Raw genomic sequence first — 22,261 nt, 5'->3', positions numbered from 1 at the left:
TGAAGGGTTTGTCTGAAAAACTTCAACAAATATGTAATCTATATGACATCAGGACAATATTCAGAAGCGATTCAACTCTCTGGGAACAGCTTGTGCGAATCCAGTCCCTTACAGAAAAAATCATGACTAAGAACTGTCTATGACATCGTATGTAAATATGGGAAACTATACAAAGGTGAGACATGTCATCCACTAAAAGTATGGTTAGAAGAACATCGAAAAGTCGTATGTGGAGAGATTGAAAAATCAGGTATAGTTGACTACATCTACCATTATGGGTAAAAATTATAGACAGAGAAGAACGGTGGAGAGTAAGATGACTCAAAGAAGCAGCATATATGCTGGGGAATAACCAATTACTAAGTAGACCTAGTATAGAATGTAATACAATATGGGAACCATTAATTATAAACAATGGATAATATATACAAGTAATAAGTAAAAAACATTAATTTAGATATAGTAATAATTAGTAATAGTGATATTTACAACTAGAAATAAAATAGGTTTAAGGCTCCTAAAATTCGTACCAAGGACCCGTGGCGCAGTGGTTAAAGTACTTGAAAAAATCAATTGTAAAAAGTGATATTCTCCTGAAGGTTGAAGGTTCAATCCCCAGTGTGGGCAACTGAAAAATAGGAATGGAACGAAAGCATGCTACCACTATGAAGTAAATAAAGTTCCGCTTGAAATTCCATCTAAATTCCTGAGTTCGACAGAAACATTTCCAAGTTCGACAAGATACACCTGAAGAAGGTGGTTACATCAAAACAGTGTGAAAATCACACTAGTATTATTTGGCAGTGTATCCTTGTGTATGTATGTTGGTTTACCTTGTTCTTGTGCATGTGAATGGGTAGTAATTTTTTTTTTAGCCTAACTCTTGCTAGCCTGTAGGAATGTGCGTGCCAGATAAATAAGACTGGTATGTTAGTCATTGGGTTCTTTTCTTTTGTAACTTGAAATGATTTTCATTGGTTGAAAATACTTTGGGTTGAAACCTTCCGATGAAAACTTATTTGCATTAAGTGATGAGGAATGTGAATTCCAATGAAGCAGTGAAAGAAAGAGTGTAGCAATTAAAGCTATTTGCTTTTTAGTGTTGATAGGAATGACTTTGCAATTAAGTCACCACAGGCTCTTAGCCATGCACCATTGTGTGTCAAACTCGCAGCTTGATAGCAATCCTAATGGTGTTGGTCGCAAGACATTCTTAGGGATTTGATTTTGGTCTTCATCCTAACTGTGTTCCAGCTCTTCTGTCTCTCCATTTGCTCCAGAGCTATGAGACCATTTTCCCTCCGGTGAGTGGACAGGTCATGGATTATGTTGTTGAAAGAAGATTATTAATGATGATGATATTGTTAGGTTATTGAATCAAATTGTTATAAAACTAGAACCAATTTGGTTAACGTAAAAAGGTTGTTTTAATGGCAGCCATCTTAAAGCTGAAAAGTTCCAAATAAGCAGAACATTTTTGTTTTGTTCATTCGTTTTTGCTTCTGTAACCTTATTTATTATTTAGAAATATATTTTCAGTGTGTAGTAGTTGCAGACATTTTTTTTTTAAAATTTATTTATTAATAACGTTTATTCACTCCAAACGAGGCATATTATTACTGAAGTATAAGGAGCTACTATGATAGGAACCAGATTTATAGGAGGAGACAACCTGGATGGAGAATTGAGTAATGAGATTTTTGCTCACATTACATCGTAATGTTGGTACTGTCAAAGAAACTGTCATACAGGGAGAAAAATCTATTAGAATAGAAAATTTTCCTAGCGATTCTACAGTGAAAGGATGGGATTTTTCAGTGGGTGAAGTGTATTTTCATTTGAAGGAATACAAGTGCAGTAAATTATTTGCGGTGTATTCTGTGGAGATACTTATAAAATGGGCTCGCTTGGTATGATGCTGAGTGTTTGTTAATGAGCTTGGATACCAGGGTCCAATTCTTGGTCCAGTCCTATTAAAAACTTTTTAAAAAATCATAACTGATTCCTTCTTGCTAAACACTCAATAATATAAGGTGATGGTTGAAGAGTAGATGGAATAGTCCTGGGAAAGAAGTGGCACCTTTCCCTACATCTTGGTGTAGTAATTAATGAAAAAGGAACCTTTAGGTCACCCTTGACTATAGTCAGTCACTTTACGTTTTTTTTCCAAACGGTGTGAGACCAATTAATTTTAAGTCTACCAAGATTATACATCTTGGTAGACTTAAAATTAATTGGTCTCACACCGTTTGGAAAAAAACGTAAAGTGACTGACTATAGTATAGGGCTCAAATTAAGAGACTTGTAATGATTCCATGTAATTAAATCAAAAGTATTTATGTTCGATTTTGAAGTTAGTTTTATTTCTGATTAAAGAATGTTAATATTTTATTTCTGACTCATTTCACTTTTGCTTTTGATTTTAGTTATTTCTTCTGCTTCAGCTGAGTTAATCAACATGTTTCTCAAAGGCCTTTCTTTTTCATATATTTTAATCACACCATAATGCATGTGAAACTTTTAATTAGTCGTTTTTGGAATGGAGGTATGTTTGAAAGAAAAATTAGTGCAACTACACTATAATAGCAAAGTTCGAAATTTTCAATATTGAATTTCAAGGCAAACCAACAGTCTCTACTTAATCGTCATGTTGCAGTAATGAATATATCCAAAAATTATGAAAAATGCTATGGTAGAAAAAAAATTATTAAAGAAAACATTTTTTGCCAAAAATTAGCGAAAATAAAATATTTTGCTAAAAAAAAAACACCGGAGAGGTGAATAGTATGTAATTATTGCCAATTTTTTAATAACTTGTTCGTTAACAATCATGAGTTACTTGCCTTGTTTTTATCATAACTGAGTTACTTTCCTTGTTATTTCACATGTCCTCAAAACAATATGGCGAGGGATTTTTATGATAAAGATCGCAAACTTGTGTTTTTTTTTTTTTTTTTTTTAATAATGCGGTAATATTTAAGTACTTCTGACATGCCAATTAAGTAGATATCATTGCTTTTAGTTGAAATTGACAAAAAAGTCAGAAGATACAATTGTTTTATTTGTTTTTTTAATCATATTTTTTGTTTTCCGAATTTTGCTGTTATAGTTTAGTGAAAAATCAAATTTAATTGCCTTAATAATTAGCTGTAATTTGCCATTTATTCACCGTTTCTGTCTATTACTCCCACCACCTCTCACTGTACATTGTTGAAACTGCCGCTATTTCATACAGTATCTATCATTGGCACTTCTAACACACTTTCTCTATATTAGCAAAGATAATAAAACTAACTGTAAAACAAGATTAGAATAGTTTATTATAAACAATAGAATATCACTATAATATATTTAATTCATAGCCAGAGTGACTGACTAATTTGAAAAAAAAAAATGAACTGTCTTTGCAAACTCGTTTTTTCCTGATTCAGATCATCTAACCTGAACTCAAATGCTTGACTCAAATCGGTTATTTTGTTTCTGGTATATTTATATATCTTTTGGTAGCTTGTTAAAAATTCCTATGAGAAAAATACAAGGCAAATAGATACACAATCTTATTTGACCATAAATAAAAAAAAAATACCAATTCTAATTTCTCTCTCCTCCTCCTCCACTGTGGAAAAGTTAGGCACATGGTCAGTTTATAGTGGTGAATTCAACTCCTGTAAAAAGGAGACAGTAGATGGATCTAAAATTTTCAGTATTCAGACGCCATTGGCATTTCCATAATGAGAGTACCTTAAGCAATTGCCAAAATTCAACTCCCTTTTAAAGGTTGAAGTAATGCTTAGGAAGATGGCCTTCACAGAGATCCACCAGAACAAATACTAACTTAGATCTGGCCAGAAGGTCCAAAGAAAAATTTAATTTATTTTTATTTTTCACATTTATATAACATCCTGTAAGTTTAGATGTTTTTAAACATCACATCTGGAAGCTCCAAATACTACCTGTATAACCTATTTTTTTATATCATAATATTGTAATCAGGAAATCGGCCAACATATTTAAAAAACGATGTGGAGTAACATTTGTTGGTATATCGATAAACTGCATTTGGTGGTCTAACACAAATTTGAGAGTCTTTGGGAGTATAGTACCTCCCTTCTTGTTAGATTGGTGCAAAAACAATATAATTTTCTCACATATGTTACTTTTATATATGATTTCTGAATTGATTCATTGATATATATATATATATATATATATATATATATATATATATAGCCATGCTATATATCATTTTGAAGCACGTTTTTCACTATATGGGATCATGTTATTTGTTATAGTTCTCAATCTCTTAATTCATTTTTTTGCAGGCTTTTCGACAATATGAACAAAATTCAAATCCACATGCTTTTCTTGTTCCAGTTCAAACTAGGCTGAACAGCTACCAGGACAGTTCGTGATATTAATGCTGTGTTTGGCCCAGGAATCACTAACGAACGTGTGGCACAAAGATGGGTCAAGAAATTTCACAGTGGTGATGAGAGCCTTGAAGATGATAGTCACATGGCCGGCTGCTGTTGATAATGAACATTTGGAACATGGCCGACTGCTGTTGATAATGAACATTTGGAAGCCTTAATTGAAACCAATTCTCACAAAACCACACAAGAAGTTGCTGTTGAACTCTAGGTTGAACACTCAACAGTGGTTCGCTATGTAAAGCAAATAAGGAAGTAAAAAATATTGAATAAATGGGTGCCGCATAAATTGAACAATAATCAAAAAAATTGTTTTGAAGTGTTTTCTACGCTCCTTCTGTGCAACAAAAAAGTGACTCATTTTTCGAGTGGATTGTGACATGTGATAAGAAGTAGATCATCTATGACAACCGGTGACATTCGGCACAATGGTTGGATGCTGGAGAAGCTCCACAACACTTCCCGAAGCTGAAATTGCACCAAAAAAAGGTTATGGTGACTGTTTGGTGGTCTGCGGCCGGTCTCATCCATCCTTCTTGAAATGATTATGGCGTAGAAGTACTGCTGACAAATTAGCAAAATGCAGCAAAAGTTGTAATGTATGTGCACGAGATTGGTCAATATGAAGAGACCAATTCTCCTCCTTGACAGCGTTCGCCTGCATATTGCTGAACTCGCCCTATAGAAGCTAAACGAATTGAGCTAGCAGACTCTCTCATCCGCCATATTCACCAGACCTCTCGGCCACCGATTATCACTTTTTCAAGCATCTCAGCAACTTCATTCCATGAAAAATCCTTCAAAAGCCGAGATGATGCCAAATTAGCCTTCAATGACTTCATCACTTCCAGAACTCTGGATTTCTGTGCTAATGGGATAAATAAAATTGTTTCTCGTTGGCAAAAATGTGTCGATTCTAGTGGTTCTTATTTTAGATCAATAAAGTTTATTATGAAAGGAGTTATGATTTTTTTGAAGTTGAACGTCAAAAAACATTATTTTTGCACCAACCTAAATACAGGTTGACTCTGATCTAATGTTAAAACCTGTCAGCGTCCTATCTATGGATAAAATAGAACCTGTCTTAAGTGTGATATGAAACTGCATCTGGTGTTATAGATTTACATCATGAATAACGAGTTAAAGGTAGTAAGAAAAACTTGAAACATAACAACTTTTACCAAAATTGACTGAATTCAGTGTTAAATAAATTAAAAACACATAACAAACCAACCAGTTTAGTGTGCAATCAGTTGGGTAAGTTTAGTGAAATTCCCTTAGTGATATCACATATAATAAACATTTTTTTCTTAAAGAAAAAGGGCCTCTCGTCAATATTGTAGGCTTCATAAGTTGACTTTCACCAAAAAATTTAAGTTAATACTGAATGAAAACAGCACATGAAATTTTTTTACTATTAAATTGTGTGGTCTGTTGCAATATTTTTTATATAAAGAAGAGAATGATTAAAGAAAATTCGAAAGTTCTACTTATAGACACTGGTGATCAGAACTGACCAATCAAATAGAGCCATGTTTTGCTAGCAGCCAATCAGAAAGCGGAATTGCCCTATAAAAATATTGAATCTTTTAGAATTACCACCCATAATTTTTTCATGTCCATACGAAAAAGATCATTAAGTTACATTGTCTTTTTTTTTTCTTTTTAGTACATACTTTTTTCAATCAGTAATACTCAGTTTTTTGGCTAAAAAAATTATTTTCACTTAAATTGCCTGTCCTCAGTGATATGCAATAACTTGATCTCATTGAATTAGGTACAATGTATAGAATTGTCATTTGTTGAAAGATCAATATCCCAACAGTTTCTGATTTGGCTGATCTGAAATGCCAATTATTTGGCCACTTGAAACCCTGATTATTATTCTCCCATTTTCATGAGTATTGTTATTTAAAACCTGTTTTAGAATGAACCCTTTAATTTATTTTGAACTTTCTACTTTATCACTGATAGAGATAAAAAAAAGCGTTACAAGAAAGCAAACACCTTTTTTATTTATTTTATTTTATATATATATATATAAATATATATATATATATAGAGAGAGAGAGAGAGAGACAGAAAGATTATTTTATTTTGCAATGTATCTATAGTTGAGATCAAAGACAAAATGCTGATAATAACTTAGAATTTATTTCTTATATTTAACTGGGTTACTTTTCTCTTCAGAGAGCTTGTAAGTACAGGTGACCGTCTTTTTTTATCAAAATATTTCATGCTTGATCATTGGGTATGATAATATATATTATTATTATTAGTAGTAGAAGGAGGAGGAGGAGGAGGAGTTGTGATTGAAATGTAATAAATTGGCCTAGAATTTGTATTATTTGGCATTTTTTTTTTTTTTTTACAAGGAGTCACCACTTATGAAAGCCTGAAGGCCATTCGAGGATAAGGGTTAATGAGTGTGCAGTGGTCACCAAGACAACAACGTGGTGATTGTTAGTGGTGAAAGTTATGTAGAATTCGATTATTTAAGAGGATGGTTAATATTGTAGTCCGTTGGAAAGCAGGCCAACGGAACAGTTCCGCAGGCGGGTAGTTCTAGCTTTGTTCATGAAATTTGTGTTTTAGATTTAGATACAGATAAAGAGTTGTGCAAATTATTGATAGTAGTTGTAGCTAGATGAGTGTTCTTTTTTATGAAAGTTTGGATGTGTAGGGCATATACATAGCCACATAAAAATGGAATGAAGAGTAGTAGAAACAGAATTATACATTTACTTGCTTCTGTCTGCAGATCGAATGAAGAGCCCTACGTGTTATTGCATACAGTCCATAATGCTGTGTTAGTTATTTTGTTTTACATTTTATAACATCTCATTTTGAGGGTGGGATCCAAGCATATACTCAATGTTAATTCCGTTGGAGTTAGCTATTCACGATTCCAGTAACATAAAGAGGTTAGGGCCAAAATCAACTTGGTATCTTGTTTCAACGTCTTGATCCAGGACTTCAGCTGTCCTCTACGATGTTTCTTCCAGTCCACAATGGAGCTGGGTCAATGGTTTCATGGATGAAATTGTCTGGTTGTCGGCGAAGGGTGTGGCCAAACCACCAGAGGTTCCTTGTAAGTATAGATTGGGTGAGTGAGGAGCTGCTAGAAGAACCTTATCCTGCTTTGACAGAGTTCCAAATAATATTTGACTTTTTCAAAGCACAACATACGGACTGACAAAGGAAGGAACAAGTTGAATATTATATAGATTGTGTGGTAGATTTAGTTTTTGAAATCTTTCTTGTCAGTAGATTATAAGTGCAATGCTAGAAAATCTTTGAACACGAATTAAACTAATGTTTTATCTGATATGCACTTAAACTTAGTCAATGATAATACAGGCATTTATCCAAGTAAGAATTTAACTCAATAAAACCTTCTGTGAAATGATTGAATTAATTTCACACAATGAATCAATTCAGACTTCTTAGAAAAGTAATTATAGAGCTAAGTTCTTATTTGGCAAATTGCTAATGTAAATATCTTGTTACTATTTTAATTCTATATGAAATAAAACTCTTGTATTTTAGGATAAAATCCAAACATTGATAACCTAAGTTATTCTTCATTGAACTTTGACCTTTATTGTGTTTAATGGTTAGACTTTTGTAACATGAATCATATGTGTATGTGCATCATTGGTATTCTTTGTTTCATAAAAATAATTTGCCTTTGTTTAGAGTTTACAATATCCTTTATTTTTTTAATTAGAATATATATTCTGGCAAAAATTTATTTGTAGTCTGAAAATATTAATCTGATTGGAGAGATGCAAAGAAACAAAAAAAACAAAAGAATCAACATGGCTCTACCGACAAATTTATTTATAGTTAACCTTTGACAACTAAATATTTTTGTTTACTAGCCAAATAGAAAACTTACTAGCCAAACGCATATGATTTTTAGAATATGACACCTTCATTCTGTGACGAGTATGTACATCATAAAGATTTTTCTGTTTTTTTTTTTTTTTTTTTTTTTTTTTTAATAAGTATAATTCTAAATATACAACAAATTTTATATTGATACTTGGAGATATAAACATTCTAATTTCTTAAGATATTTTTTTAACCAGCCTTCATTAAAAAAAAAAAAAAATTGTTCTATTAAACTTTTCTTGTTTAAATAATTTAACTTTGTTCGTTTTATAAAAAAAAAAAAAAAAATGTTGAAAAGATATTTTTCACTCAATAGTGAGCTTTGGAAGATTGTCAATGAAAGAAATACAGTCACCAAAAGATAAGCGTTTCATTATTTCTAGTTGCCACTTTGAAAAACCATTCGCAAATGCGACTATTTCACTCGCAATGTAGAGCCCTGACCAATCAGTTTGGCTAATTTAAATAAAGTTTTAAATGTATTCAGAAGCAATACTTATTTTTGTGAGTTGCTACAGTTTTACTGACTTCAACCTTTTTATAAATTCAAAGTATAATCACTTAGTGACATTTTAATTTGCTTAAATTTCAATATAATAAATATTTATAATTTACACACTATAGTTATTGAGATGCTGTAAATTTTTTAATCTTTATTTGTTTGTACATTTTTAAACTTAAGGTAGACAACTCCTATTATATTCTTCAATTTAAAGTGATTTATCCCTTCCCCCTACTGATTTATATTTTTAGATGATTATTTAAAAAAAGATTTCACCTCAGCAGTTATCTGAGTTGAACTAAGTAATTTTTAAAATAAATTATGGCAAAATATGTTATATTGTCAATAACATGGTACAAAAATATCAAGTAAAAATGGTATAGTCAGAAGCAAAGCTTGATTTGCAGGTTTCAAGCAAAAATTCTTACAAATGTAATGTCATTTAATAATAAATGGAAATTAACTATAATTCAAACTAGCAAAATCGTTGAGCAAAATCCACTACCCTCAATAAAAGTTCTCAACCTAGAGGGCTTTTTTTTTTTTTTTTTTTTTTTTTTTTTTTTAAATTTTCTATTAAGTCCATCATATTGATTAGTGGTCATTTTTCTTTAAATACAGAGAGATATACAATATCATGCACACAAAATTTGAAAACCCCCAACATTAAAAAATAAATTACCAGTTGTGGAAAATAGTAATCTAACTTGAGATAATCTTAATTAATAATTTTCTTTGGGGATATGTAAAGTCCCGTGCCTATGCTGATAAACTAGACATGATAGACCACTTGGAAGACAACATTTGATGTGTTATTGCTGAAATACAGCTTAAGCTAATGTGTAAACTTTGTAAGTAAAAATTGGACCTCTAGATGACGCCATACATATGCAATCTGCAGTGGCCATATGCTCAAAATTGTATTAAAATTATAAATTTCAAAACTTAATCTTTGGAATAAAGCACATAATTTGTGTGATAAAAATATTTTTCTGTGATTTATTTTAATTTAAAGTTTGCTGCCTCTAAAAAAAAAACACCCTTGTATTAGTGGCATAAACTTGATTATATTTTATAAATTCATTATGAGTCATAAAAGATTGTTTTGAAATTTTTTAGATGAGGATTGAAGATTTCTAATTAATTGGACTATTATTCTCATCATATGTTCACAGTATTTCGCCCTATAAAACCTTCAAGGTTAGGTGACACAGTGGGTAATACATGCCCTATTTAATTTAATTTATAAATAGGAGATAAAAAAAATGGAAAAAATTAGGATACCTTCAATTTTTGTGAAGGTTTAACTACCGATATTAAACATCACTTAATAAATATTCTCAAACTTCAGATTTTTGAATTGTTTTAAAGAGTTTATGGGAGGAGGGTGCATAATATTACTGCAATTTCCCATTCAAAAATGCAGGTATTTCAGATTTGCATAAAATCCTCTTAAGCTTATGTCTTATATTTTAGGCATTTTCTAGAATCAGTCATGTAGTATTTTTTTTCAGAATTGGAATAAGGATTCTAAAACAAGGTTCAGTAGCATTATATCGTGATTTTAATCTTCATAAGGTTTCATGAAAGTTATGCAAAACTGTTTTGTTTGGATTGGATGGGGATTAATTTTATCTGTTCTGGAAATGGTATTCTAGTTTTTGTATAAATGTGATTGGATTCACTCAAAATTCATTGCTTACATTTCACAATACATTTCAAAACTGGTGATCAGGCTGTCTGAAGATATTGGCCTCCTGAGACGAAATGCACAACATTGATGCTTTTTGTTTTTCTACTTCCTTTTGCAAAACTTAATTATGTTCTACAAAACCAAAAACAACAACCCACCTTTTCCCCTTCCCATTTCCCCTTTTTCTTTTTATCTTTCTCACTTCCTGACTGGTTTCCTAACTTAAAATGTGCCAAACATTAATACTGTAACCCTTTTCTCTCTTCCATTGCAAAACTCGTTCATGTTCTGCAGGGCAGGGAACAAAAACGATAAAATCCACTATAAAACAACCAAACCAAACCAAACCAAACACTACAAACTAGCGATTGAAGATACAAAGAACTTGAAGAATAAAAACCTTCTACAAAATAACTGGATGCAACATGAATACAACAGGAGACTTTGATGGTATTTTACATTGAAAGAACAAATGAGTTTTTAGGTTAGTAGATGTAGACCAGTTGAGATAGCAGGGTCAATTGGTAAGGAAATCCTGAGAGAAAGTGATAATTTCTTTATTTATCCATATTTCTCACAAATATATTTGTGAGAAATACGGATAAATAAAGACATCGTCTGAGATAAGCTAATTTGGAAGTTAGTTTCTAAAATCCCTCCAACGCCTGTCAGGATTTAAAACAAATGAAACCAAATATAATGCTGAGTCATCATCCTTTTTTGCAGGCAGATTGCCTTCAGCATGAGCACAATTCACTTTTCCAAATCTTCTGTACTATTATAACATTTTACACGATATCACTATAATTAACATTCCAAACTAATTGACCTATTATATGTGATATGGATGGGTTCCCATCTTAATCTGTTCCCCTAACAATGTCTGTCTTATTTTTCATCTAATTGAAGTTTTTATAGGGTTTGAAAAAGAATAAGGTAAGCTTTCCAAATATGTAATTCTTGCATTTTTTTATATTTTTTTTTTTATCCATAATAAACAAGGAATTGTCCGTTGAACCAATTAACATGCAAACTTGTCTGTGTCACACGAAATTGAACAACACAATTTATGAGACTCAAATCAAATTTGCTGCTTTTGAATTGATTTTGACTACCCGGCATTGCTAGGGAGTAAAAATTTCTTACAATTTGTTTTGCTCTTATTTTTAAAACTGTCAGTTTTGCTTTTTTAAAATATCTCTTTTTTTTTTTTTTTTTTTTTTGACTTCCATTTAAAGGCAAGTAACTCTGTAACAGACGGACACATTGTTATCAGATTTCTGAACTTTTGAGATGACGATTGGTTATTCATATTATTTGGATTCATTGGATTACTGTTCTCATCTTGAGTGTGATTTTCACAATGTTTCGGTCGATGTAACCTTCGACCTTCTTCAGGTGTATCTTGTTGAACTCTGGAATTTCAATGGAATTTTGAATGAAATCCTTTATTTACTTCGCTGAGGTAGCATGCTTTTGTTCCATCAGGCATGACTGGATAGAGGTCTTAAGTAATTCGCAATTGTAGTTTTCAGTTGCCCACACTGAGAATTGAACCTTTAACCTTCAGGAGAATATCACTTTTAGTATTGATTTTTTTCCAAGTACTTTAACCACTGCGCTGTGTGTCCTTCCATCCAAATTCCCAAGTTCGACAAGATACACCTGAAGAAGGTTGGAGGTTACATCGACCAAAATGTTGTGAAAATTACACTGGAGATGAGAACAGTAATCCGATGAATCCAAATAATATGAACACATTGTTGTTACTTTTTTTTTCTTTTTTTTTTAAAGATGGCGACCATTTAAAAATAATACTGAATCACAGAAATTATTTTTTAGGATGAAGAATTACATACCATCTTTATCCATGTGCTGCAGCCATTCACAATAAAAACTGATAAACCAGAATCAGATATTGATTTTTGTAGCAAAAAAAAAGCTATCCATGTCAAAGAAACTATAAAATGATTGATTTTATATGTTGGATTTTATCAATTTTATTCATTATTTTAATTTGTTTCTATTTTCATCTGAAATGAATGCCAAATACAAGTGATTTCTTTTCAACTCAGATTTGCTGTTGAAGAAATTTATTGATTAAATATTTGTTTAATATGTAGATCAGGATTCTATTTAATATTGTGAATAACAAGACAGGTATTTGAAAAAGGTCATAAGTTCACAGTAAATTGTTCTATTTAGATTATTACTGTATATGTGCATGAATGCAGTATTCAAATGGAAGTTGCTTCCCTGGGGACTATGATATAGTCCTCTTCAATTCCAATGTTAACAAATATGTGTCAGTTATCCTTATCTCTGAGTGATTCTTAGCTTTGATAAATGATGATTTTGGTAAAAAAGAAAGGGCAGATGTTTTCTTTATTACCTCTCTATACCAGATTTGTTTTGGTAATAGGATGTCCTCAAAAGAAACTATTATGGCCAAACTCTATATCAGAAAGATTATTAATATATTAGTGATATTTTATTATCTCTACTTATATATCAGAAACACTTTTAAGTGTGTGTGTGTGTGTGAGAGTTTGTTCCCTATGGACTTGAAAACGGTTGGGCCAATTTTTTAAAAATTTCACATAAATGTACTTTGTATATCTAGTAGTATTCTTAAATATGTTTTGTATAGGAATGTCTTTGATAAGTATTGATAATTCAAAAAATCTTCTTAAAGAACAACAGTCAGATTTTTACCAAAGTCAGTGCCCTCATACAGCTTAACATCACAAGTGCATGTAAGAAGTGTTATCATCGCACAAGTAGAAGAGCCTAGCTTATAAAATCAACAGTAGGTTCTTTTGATAAAATGGGCATGTCTGAAATGAATGTTTCTATTTAGAGCATAATTGAACCCTGATACTTGACTTTTGCGTTTTAAACTTTAATTTAAGCCATTGTATAAAAACAATTTCATAAAATCAACAGTAGGTTTTCTACATTGCAATGTAGATTACAATGTATTGTGGACTAAGTCCCTGTGGGGAAGAATGTGAAGTTTCCTCCTGATGCATCATGCTGGGTTCCCAATTAGAGCAGGTAATCAATCAATTTGATTAAAAAGTGGTTTCACTGATTTTAATGACAATAAAAATATTGGAAATGTGGAACATATGTTGATCCTCATTCAATCCTGGTCAATGTCTGATCTCTCTGCTGGTTGTATATATGTGTAATATTTTACATTTTTGTATAGTGTTTGTGTTTTTGATACAAATAAACTTCAATCGATGCCCGACTTGTCCATAACAATTTGTTCATGCATGTCAATTTTGTTTTATCGCTGTTAAATGATAATCACATCCAAGTACAACATGAAAAACTTTCAATAACTTTCTTCACTTGGAACTGTCCTGATTTTAGGTATGATGGCCTTCTTCAGTTCAGGAATTGTTTTAGTAGGTGAGTGGATGTGAAGAATTTGGCATGGATTGAATACTCTAGACTTAAAAGTTCAATAAGAATCAACATTTATCAATATAGTTTGTCATACAACTTTTGATAATGTAATTGTTAATTGATTTAAGTCTCATAAGTTCTGTAATTCATAGAGTTATAATTTTTCTCCTTCAGTTAGTTTCAGTTTCATAATTCTGACCTTGCAATCCAAAATGGAAACCCCTTTTTCTGGGGACTATTTCTATTCTAGAATTCAGACGTCCATCAGCAGGTGTAGCATTTTGTTTATATTTTTTTCCTAGAGTTTCATTCGTTATTCCTTTTATCATAATCTGCGCCATATTCCCTCACATTCCATATTGTCTCTGGTTAGAATCTGTTCTTATACTTTGTCGAGTTATAGTAAGAAGAATTAAAAGAAGACAGTTTGGGAATAAACATTTGCACTTAATTGTGAAAGAGGAAGACTGAGATCTTAACCTAAGTAACTAATAGATAGTTAACGGCCACAAACTGTGTTCATAGCCACGTAGGATCCTCAACAGTTTTGTCATCATTAAGACATTTTGTCAGTGACCATTTGCGTTAATGTCCAAACTCTATTCTTTCAACATTTAACCATTTTTTCTCATTTTCATTCACATGTTGTCACATCCATGGGGTATTCACCGCATATCATTCTTAGCCCTTTCCAACCTCATTTGTCAAATTTCATCCTGGTGTCATTTCACTCTGGGACACATTCTATGATTCTCTCCTTTTCACACATAGAGAGTTTTTGTGTATGTGTATGTTCAAGATTATATTTGTCTGAATCCCTCAAATTAATGTTAAATAAATGTAGGGATCATAAATCAGTCAGTTTAGTATACAAAAATATATATAGTATTCTGATCCCAGAACTGGCTGCCTATAACTATCTTGGTTGTTGTGAACTGTTATCCATAGTCTGTGTTCATTCGGGTTGTTGTGTGTTCTGTAGAAGGAGCCAGCTCAACCCATCCTTGGTGGATGCTATCCAAAAAAAATCAGTTCAATTATTTAAGAAGAAAAGATACGTAAACAATCGTGGAATTTTCATGCAGTCAAAATAATATCAGAGTATTTAATTTTATTTCTATTTTGAGCGATTTTAATAATCTCAGTGAATTTAAAAATTTTATTTTCACTTTTTTTTTTTTTTTTTTTTTTTAATCTTTTCAGATGAAGACTGTAAGTGTTGCCTTAGTATTATGCCTGAATGTTGGAGTTGACCCTCCAGATGTAGTCAAAACTTCACCATGTGCTCGTCTGGAATGCTGGGTCGGTAAGTAAATCATTTACTATACATATACCATTTATTAGTTGTATGACACACTAAGCCACATTTTTGTTGTATACATTAATTGAATTGGGTTGTAAATAGATTTAATGGTTTAAATGATATAACATTATTTCTTGATGCACATGAGAAAATAAAATCCTAAAATAAGAGGTTAAAAGAAATGGATGATGTTAATGAGTTTCGTTGACCCATGATTTAAGATTTTAATGAATTTAAATTTAAAAAAAAAAATGTTAAATTCAAATTTTTAAGTCTTAAAACATTTAAGTGTTTGATGTATTAAAAAAAATTTTTCTTTTAATTTTTATTGTTTGAATTTTGAGAAAATTGTGACGGGAGACACCTCAACGGGTTTAACAGCCATAATATTGATCATTAGAATATCATTAGTTTAAATATAAAATGTTAACATTTAACAAAGTTTGTCTAATGAAAAGTTTTTATTATAATTGTGGCATGACGTAACGGTTATAAGCATGGACGGTGACCTCTGCGTGTCAGGCTACGACTTCTGCTGCTGTTATTTCATCACTTGAATGCCCTTGAATCCATATACCATCATCTAGCTTTGGATTAAATCAAGTTGTCAACTCATTCGACCTCACAGGCAGGATTGTGTTATAATGATAGGTCACAGGCCTGATGAAGGCTGTTAATGAAAAATTAAGGAAAATTATATATGAGGTCCCTGTCAATCTAAATATTTAAAACCATCTTTTCGCTAAAGTATTTGAATCCATAATTAACCAAGTCCATCCCTTTACAGCTGCTAAACTTCTGATCGACCAACAATATGGATTTAGGCAAGTCTGTTCTACAGCAGATATCCTAACTGTAATCTCTGAATGTATATACCATACACTGGACAAAGCAGGGGAGGATAGAGCAGTAGCCCTAGATATATCTAAGATTTTTGACAGGGTTTGGCATGATGGTCTTCTCAAGAAAATCAGATCATACGGTATCACTGGACGAATACTTAACATAATTAAATCCTTCTTAAATAAGAGAAAAATCCAGGTTGTCCTTGATGATCATACATCTAAACAATATAAATGCTGGTGTACGTCAGGGGTCTATCCTTGGACCTTTATTATTCGTAATATTCATAAATGACCTCCTTGATAAAATTGTCTCTGAGATGACACCATGCTCTATAACGAGCACGAGGGGAAAACAAATGAACACATATCTAAGGAAATGGCAGAAACACTAGAAGAAGACCTCCAGTCTGTAGTGGAATGGGGACAGAAGTAGATGGTCACATTCAATGCTGCCAAGACTAAACTTGTTTCCATCAATAATTAAAAGAAACCTTCTCAACCACGAATAGCTATGGCTAATGATACATTACCTTAAAGTACTTCTTTCAAACTCCTTAACTTAACGTTTACATGGAACATGAGTTGGAACAGATGCATTGAGAGCATTGCCAGGGCTGCTGCGAGGAAGGTGGGCTTTCTATACCATACTAGAAAGTTACTTACGCCTGAAAGTATTCTGTACCTCTACAAGGCCACCATTCGCCCATGTATGGAGTATTGTTGTCACATTTGGGCTAGTGCATCTGATACCAGTCTCTCGCTCCTGGACAGGGCTCAAAAGAGTCACCAACCTGATAGGTCCTGAACTGTCATCCAAACTTCAACCTCTGTCCCATTGACAAAATGTTGCATCCCTCTGCCTGTCCTACAAGTATTTTAATGGTTGATGCTCTGACAAACTGCAAGCACTTGTACCCCCTCGACGTAAATACTTCCGACAAACAGCAAAATCGCACCCTTACATGATAGAGATCCCTAGATGTAAGAAAGCCTTCTAATGTAATAGTTTCTTCCCCAGAACTGCTAGTCTTAGGAACTCCCTTCCAGGTTTCTGCTTTCCCAACTGTATTGACATGCAGAAGTTCAAATATAATGTTAACACACATCTTGCTGCTCAACTTCCTACATAGTATCCCTGCAACATATGGCTCTAGTAACAGCCCCCTACATCAAAGTAGCACTGTGCCTTGTTTGGGATGAAAATGGAATAAACAAAAAATAAATTAAAAAAAATAAATAAATAAACATTGAGAAATCAGAAAAACAAACAATCTAAAATTAAAAAACACCTAACAAAAGTTTTCCTCAAGGAATGTCAGAATACTTCAAAGTGAAAAAAAAATCAACTGAAGTTAAATGGATAAAATTATGACATGTATGTTTGAAACTGTTATCGAAAATTGTACTACAAACGAACCACGCACACAAATAAAAACAAAACACATATACATATGAGTACAAATTGTTGCAAACATAATCACTTATGTACATTTTGTATCATCCACACATTCATGAGGCATGTATTATGCATTTATGTTCAAGTGTCTTTATATTTCTGTTACTTCACATGTCAGTTTCTCCCTGACCTCTTTCGCGTTATTGTTCCTTTCGCTTCTGTTATCTTTTAATGTAGCCAAAGGGTCATAACAAATATGTATTCATTATTTGACATGAAACATAGGCAATGTGACTTGGTAAAATAGGTCTAATGAAAGGTAATTGTCAGATAGTCTAATATTTTTAGTGCACTGAGATGTGTAGTCATTCTATGGAAAATGACACATTTTATTTGAAGATTGATGACAGTTAAATTGAAGTGTCGTCAGATCTACATATTCACATTTAAACACGAGTGTTGAATATACATAAAAATAATTTATATCAATAACAGATGAATCTAGTAGTCAAAAAATATTATTTATTCCATTGAAAACATTGTTGCAATTATTTGTTTCTAAATACACAGCAGCAGTGTTAAGCTATCACCAACAACCAAAGAATTAATGAGAAACTTGGTGATTTTTATTAATTTAAAGTGTTCCAATATTTAGTTTCAAACTTGTTGAGGCTAAAAACAACATATCAAGATGATTATCAGTCAATCTTGTTCCCAAATTCTTCTTAGTTTGCTTTGATTTTGACAAAGCTTGTCCACATTGATATGTATTTTCAAACAAAAATGTCACTAATTTGAAATACTTTTTACTTGGAAAATATATTTTGTATAAAAATCAATTAATGAAATATCTTTGGAATTAAATTTTGATCATAATAGATCATTACACTGCATTTCTATCAATTCCATTTGAAAACATTCTTATACTGTCTCCATCTTAACATCAAATGGTGTAGCAAACAATTTTATGCAAATGGAAGTCAACAAAACGTGATACAAATTCATTTTGCAAATCCTGGATTACATTCACAAATAGCTCAGAATTCTGTGGTTCCTTGCTCGGAGTGATGGCAAATGAGCATAATTTTTATTTCTAAGTCGGTGTTTTTTTTTATTTATTCAAAGGCAATATGGTCATACATGTCATTTATAAGTTCAGTTTTACCTTGAAGTAGTGAAAATAATGATTCAAATGAATCACTTTACTCACAATGAATACTAAAGTTGCAAACCAATTATAATCTTGAAAATATGAACTATCCATATGATTTCTTTGGAGAAATATTGTCACTTTATAAGACAAGTACTCGTTTTAAGATCGATCCTTGGTTAAGCAGGCATACGTCATGCAAATACACTAGGTCACCATATTCTGCCTGAGTACCAAACAAAAATTGTTTGAATTGTCGATGACATACATATATATATATATATATATATATATATATATATATATATATATATATATATATATAAATAAAACAGACGTATGTGTGTGTGTAAATATCTAACAGGTAAACTCCTAAACTACTGGTCACATAACACTGAAATTCTTAGGAAATAATAATCATGCACCAAGGACGGTTTATAGCAAATAATATCTTTGCTTACATGCATGTATATTGCATACAGACATAGGCAAATTTACATGTAAAATATTCATTAAACATTAGCTGACATTTTGGTTTTGTATGCGCACGCGCGTACATTCGTTTTTTTCTCAGGCTGGAACGCTTTTTTTTTTCTTTTTTATTTCAATTGACACCAATTCATTTTTTTATGTCTTTGTATTTAAAAAAAAAAATGTAATCATATGTAAATTTTACTTGCGGTTTGAAATTTGTAAATATGAAAACAAACCTATATATCTTTTTTTACGATCTCATATTTACTTTATTTCATACATATTTTTAAGACCGGGAAGTGGGATTACACACGGAATACAGACTGTGCTGAAATAACATTATTTAGAAAACCATTCTTAATATGGAGAGGGGAAGGAATTATTTAAACTATTCTGTACTTTCACCTAACAATTAATAAGAAACCGACATGTATTATCTCTATTTTTGCTTAGTATTAGTTGACATTAAGTATCCGTTTCTCAATCCAATTTCTTGATTAGTCTATTGTAAAGCAAATGTTGCCTAATCACTAATTGCACTTTGAAATATTTATTTTTGGAGTAGCATGAATTTTAAATAAGGTGCTTCTACAGTGTAGTACCCATATTAAAAAAAATACAAACAATTTATAATAAAATCATGTATTTCGAAAAATTGCTAAGTCATTTTCCGAAAGTGACGTCATGTGTTGATCATGAGGGAAGGGGGGACAAGCACGATTATGTTGCTTTTAAAAGTACTCTGAAGGCTGCCAGGGATTACCAAACCTTTTATTAGGTGAGGTTGGGGTGAGGTGAATTAGTGCCTGTTCATTCTCCCAAGCATTACCACCACTTTTTCTGTTTATGGAGCGGGGGCCAGTAGATGATTTCACTGAAATGCTGCGCCAGAACAGATACTACACTTTGATTTTAGCCAAAAGGCCAAGTAAGTGAATATAGTTTTCTACCAGGCATTACCTCCTTTAAAAAATACAAAATAACCGACACAGCGTATATTTTAAGATGTGGGGAGGGGAATATGGAGTAAGTCCCAAAAATGGCTGAAGCAGTTTATGATCTCAAAAATACTTTATTTCATATATATTTTAAAAAAAAAGTGGGGATATGGAGTCAGGCCCGGAAATGGCTGAAGCAGTTTACGATTTCAAAATTACTTTATTTCACATATTTTTAACAGTGATGAAGTAGGGGGAGGGATATGGTGGCAGTCTGGGAAATTGCTGAAACAGTTTACGTTTTCAAAATTACTTTATTTCATATATATTCATAAGAAACAGGGGGATATGAAGTCAGTTCCAGAAATGGCTGAGGCAGTTTATGATCTCAAATTTCCTTTATTTCATATCTACTTTTAAGAGAGAGGAATGATATGAGTCAGTCCCAAAAATGGCTGAAGCAGTTTACGATCTCAAAGTTTCTTTATTTTTTTATCCAATTTTAAGACGGGAAGAAAAACTGACATACGGAATACGGACTATGCTGAAATAATAACATTATTTGGAAAGCCATTCTTAATATGGGGGATATCTTTTTAACTATTCTGTACTTTCACCTAATAATTTAATAAATAAAAACTGACATATGAAATACAGACCATGCTGAAATAATGTTATAATTTAGAAAGCCATTCTTAATATAGGGAGAGGAGGGTATTTTTGTAAACTATTCTGTACTTTCACCTAACAATCTATTAAATAAGAAACTGACATACAGAATACAGACTGTGCTGAAATAATATTTACATATTTATTTGGAAAAATCTGCTGAGTCCTATTCTAGAAATTATATAATTTCGCTTAAAACTATAGTTGCGGTGGTGTTTGTGGTGGAAAAAGAAACACAGTAATGATGAATTTTCTATTGAAGCAAGTGTTACCTAATCACTAACCAAGACAATGCATTTATGTATTTATTTAGAAATTCTAATGATTCATCTTCTAACACTGAATTCATTTTTTTTTTTAAATTATGATGGCCTTGGTAGGAAGAGAAATTAGTTCATATATGTTATACAATACCTGTCGAGAGTATGTTAAATTGTTTCAGATACATATTTACATTACCCGTTAGAGGGTAAGAAAATTTAATATATGTGTTGTACGTTATCCGTCCTAGGAATTGTAAAATTATTTAATATTCGTGCTGTTAATCATATGTCCTAGGGAAGTTAAAAATTATTTCATACATAATTTGTGTAATTCACGTCCTAGGTTAGGTAAAATATTCTTTTGCTCGAGATAGCAAATGATGTATAGACTTAAAAAAAATTCCTCTCTCCTAAGAATAACAGATGATCCAACTTCATTTTTCTCATTATTTTATTATACGGTCCTGAGCAATGCCGGGTGGGCCTGCTAGTATGTATATAAATAAAATCAGATTCATAGTTTTTACGACAACATCCATAACATTTTTAAACTTCAAAGACTTGGCACTCAATGTCTCTTAATTGATAATACAATGAATTTTTAAAAGGTAATTACAAGGCTGGAGATGAATGAAATAGAAAGCTGACTGAGACAGCATTGTCCCTTTGAAGTTGTCCCTAACTAATGTCTGTCGTCAATTGATTGATTAAATTGACTCTCAGTTTTTGTTTTACATTTTTTATTTTGTATGCAGAAATAGAGGTGATTGGGTTTTGATCATGTTTTTTCAGTTATAGTATTGAAATTCGGTTGGGTGGATCAGAGGAAGGTAACAGCAAACGTTTTGCTGACTTCGAAAGCCTCGTCTCTCATGTTAAAAATAAATACTGACAATCATGCTTGCAAGCCGGTCAGAATGCCTTTGCAGGCTAGATTTAGCCCGTGGGCCTTATGTTGCTGACTCTTGGATTAAATAGTAATTGCCTCCCTTTTTCCTCTTATCTTTCTGAAAATTGAAAAATGTTCATTTTGTCATTTAAGCTTTCAAATAATTCATGAAGTGGGTACGAGAGATGATTTTCATTTCATCAAAGAATGATTACATCTTATTCTCTCCACATGTGTGCTCGATGTCTTTCTCTTAATTTTAACTTTCTTGCTTGAAACTGATTAGAGTTGTTTTTAGCGTTGTCCTCCGCACACATGTAGTGGGGTATATCATGTAGATTTTTTTTTTGTGCCATTGGCTGTTCGTATCTCTACGACAGTTAACACTGTCAAAA

General features: G+C 31.9%; 1 protein-coding gene across 4 annotated transcripts in view; it reads left to right on the top strand.

Annotated features, from left to right (window-relative positions):
- The window catches only part of LOC145303515 (regulatory-associated protein of mTOR-like), a 161,581-nt gene that overhangs the window by 21,728 nt on the left and 117,592 nt on the right, over nt 1-22,261 (top strand). For all 4 annotated transcript variants that reach the window (XM_080144953.1, XM_080144954.1, XM_080144952.1 and 1 more), the window contains exon 2: nt 15,143-15,245. In XM_080144953.1, coding sequence (XP_080001079.1) covers nt 15,143-15,245 — 103 coding nt within the window. The remainder of the gene's footprint in view (nt 1-15,142; nt 15,246-22,261) is intronic.

This window comes from Euprymna scolopes, chromosome 19 (assembly GCF_053919585.1).
Source record: "Euprymna scolopes isolate OS-2025 chromosome 19, ASM5391958v1, whole genome shotgun sequence".
NCBI classification, from domain to species: domain Eukaryota; kingdom Metazoa; phylum Mollusca; class Cephalopoda; order Sepiida; family Sepiolidae; genus Euprymna; species Euprymna scolopes.
The sequence above is the reverse complement of the archived record's forward strand: the minus strand, read 5'-3'. Positions and strand labels throughout refer to the sequence as shown.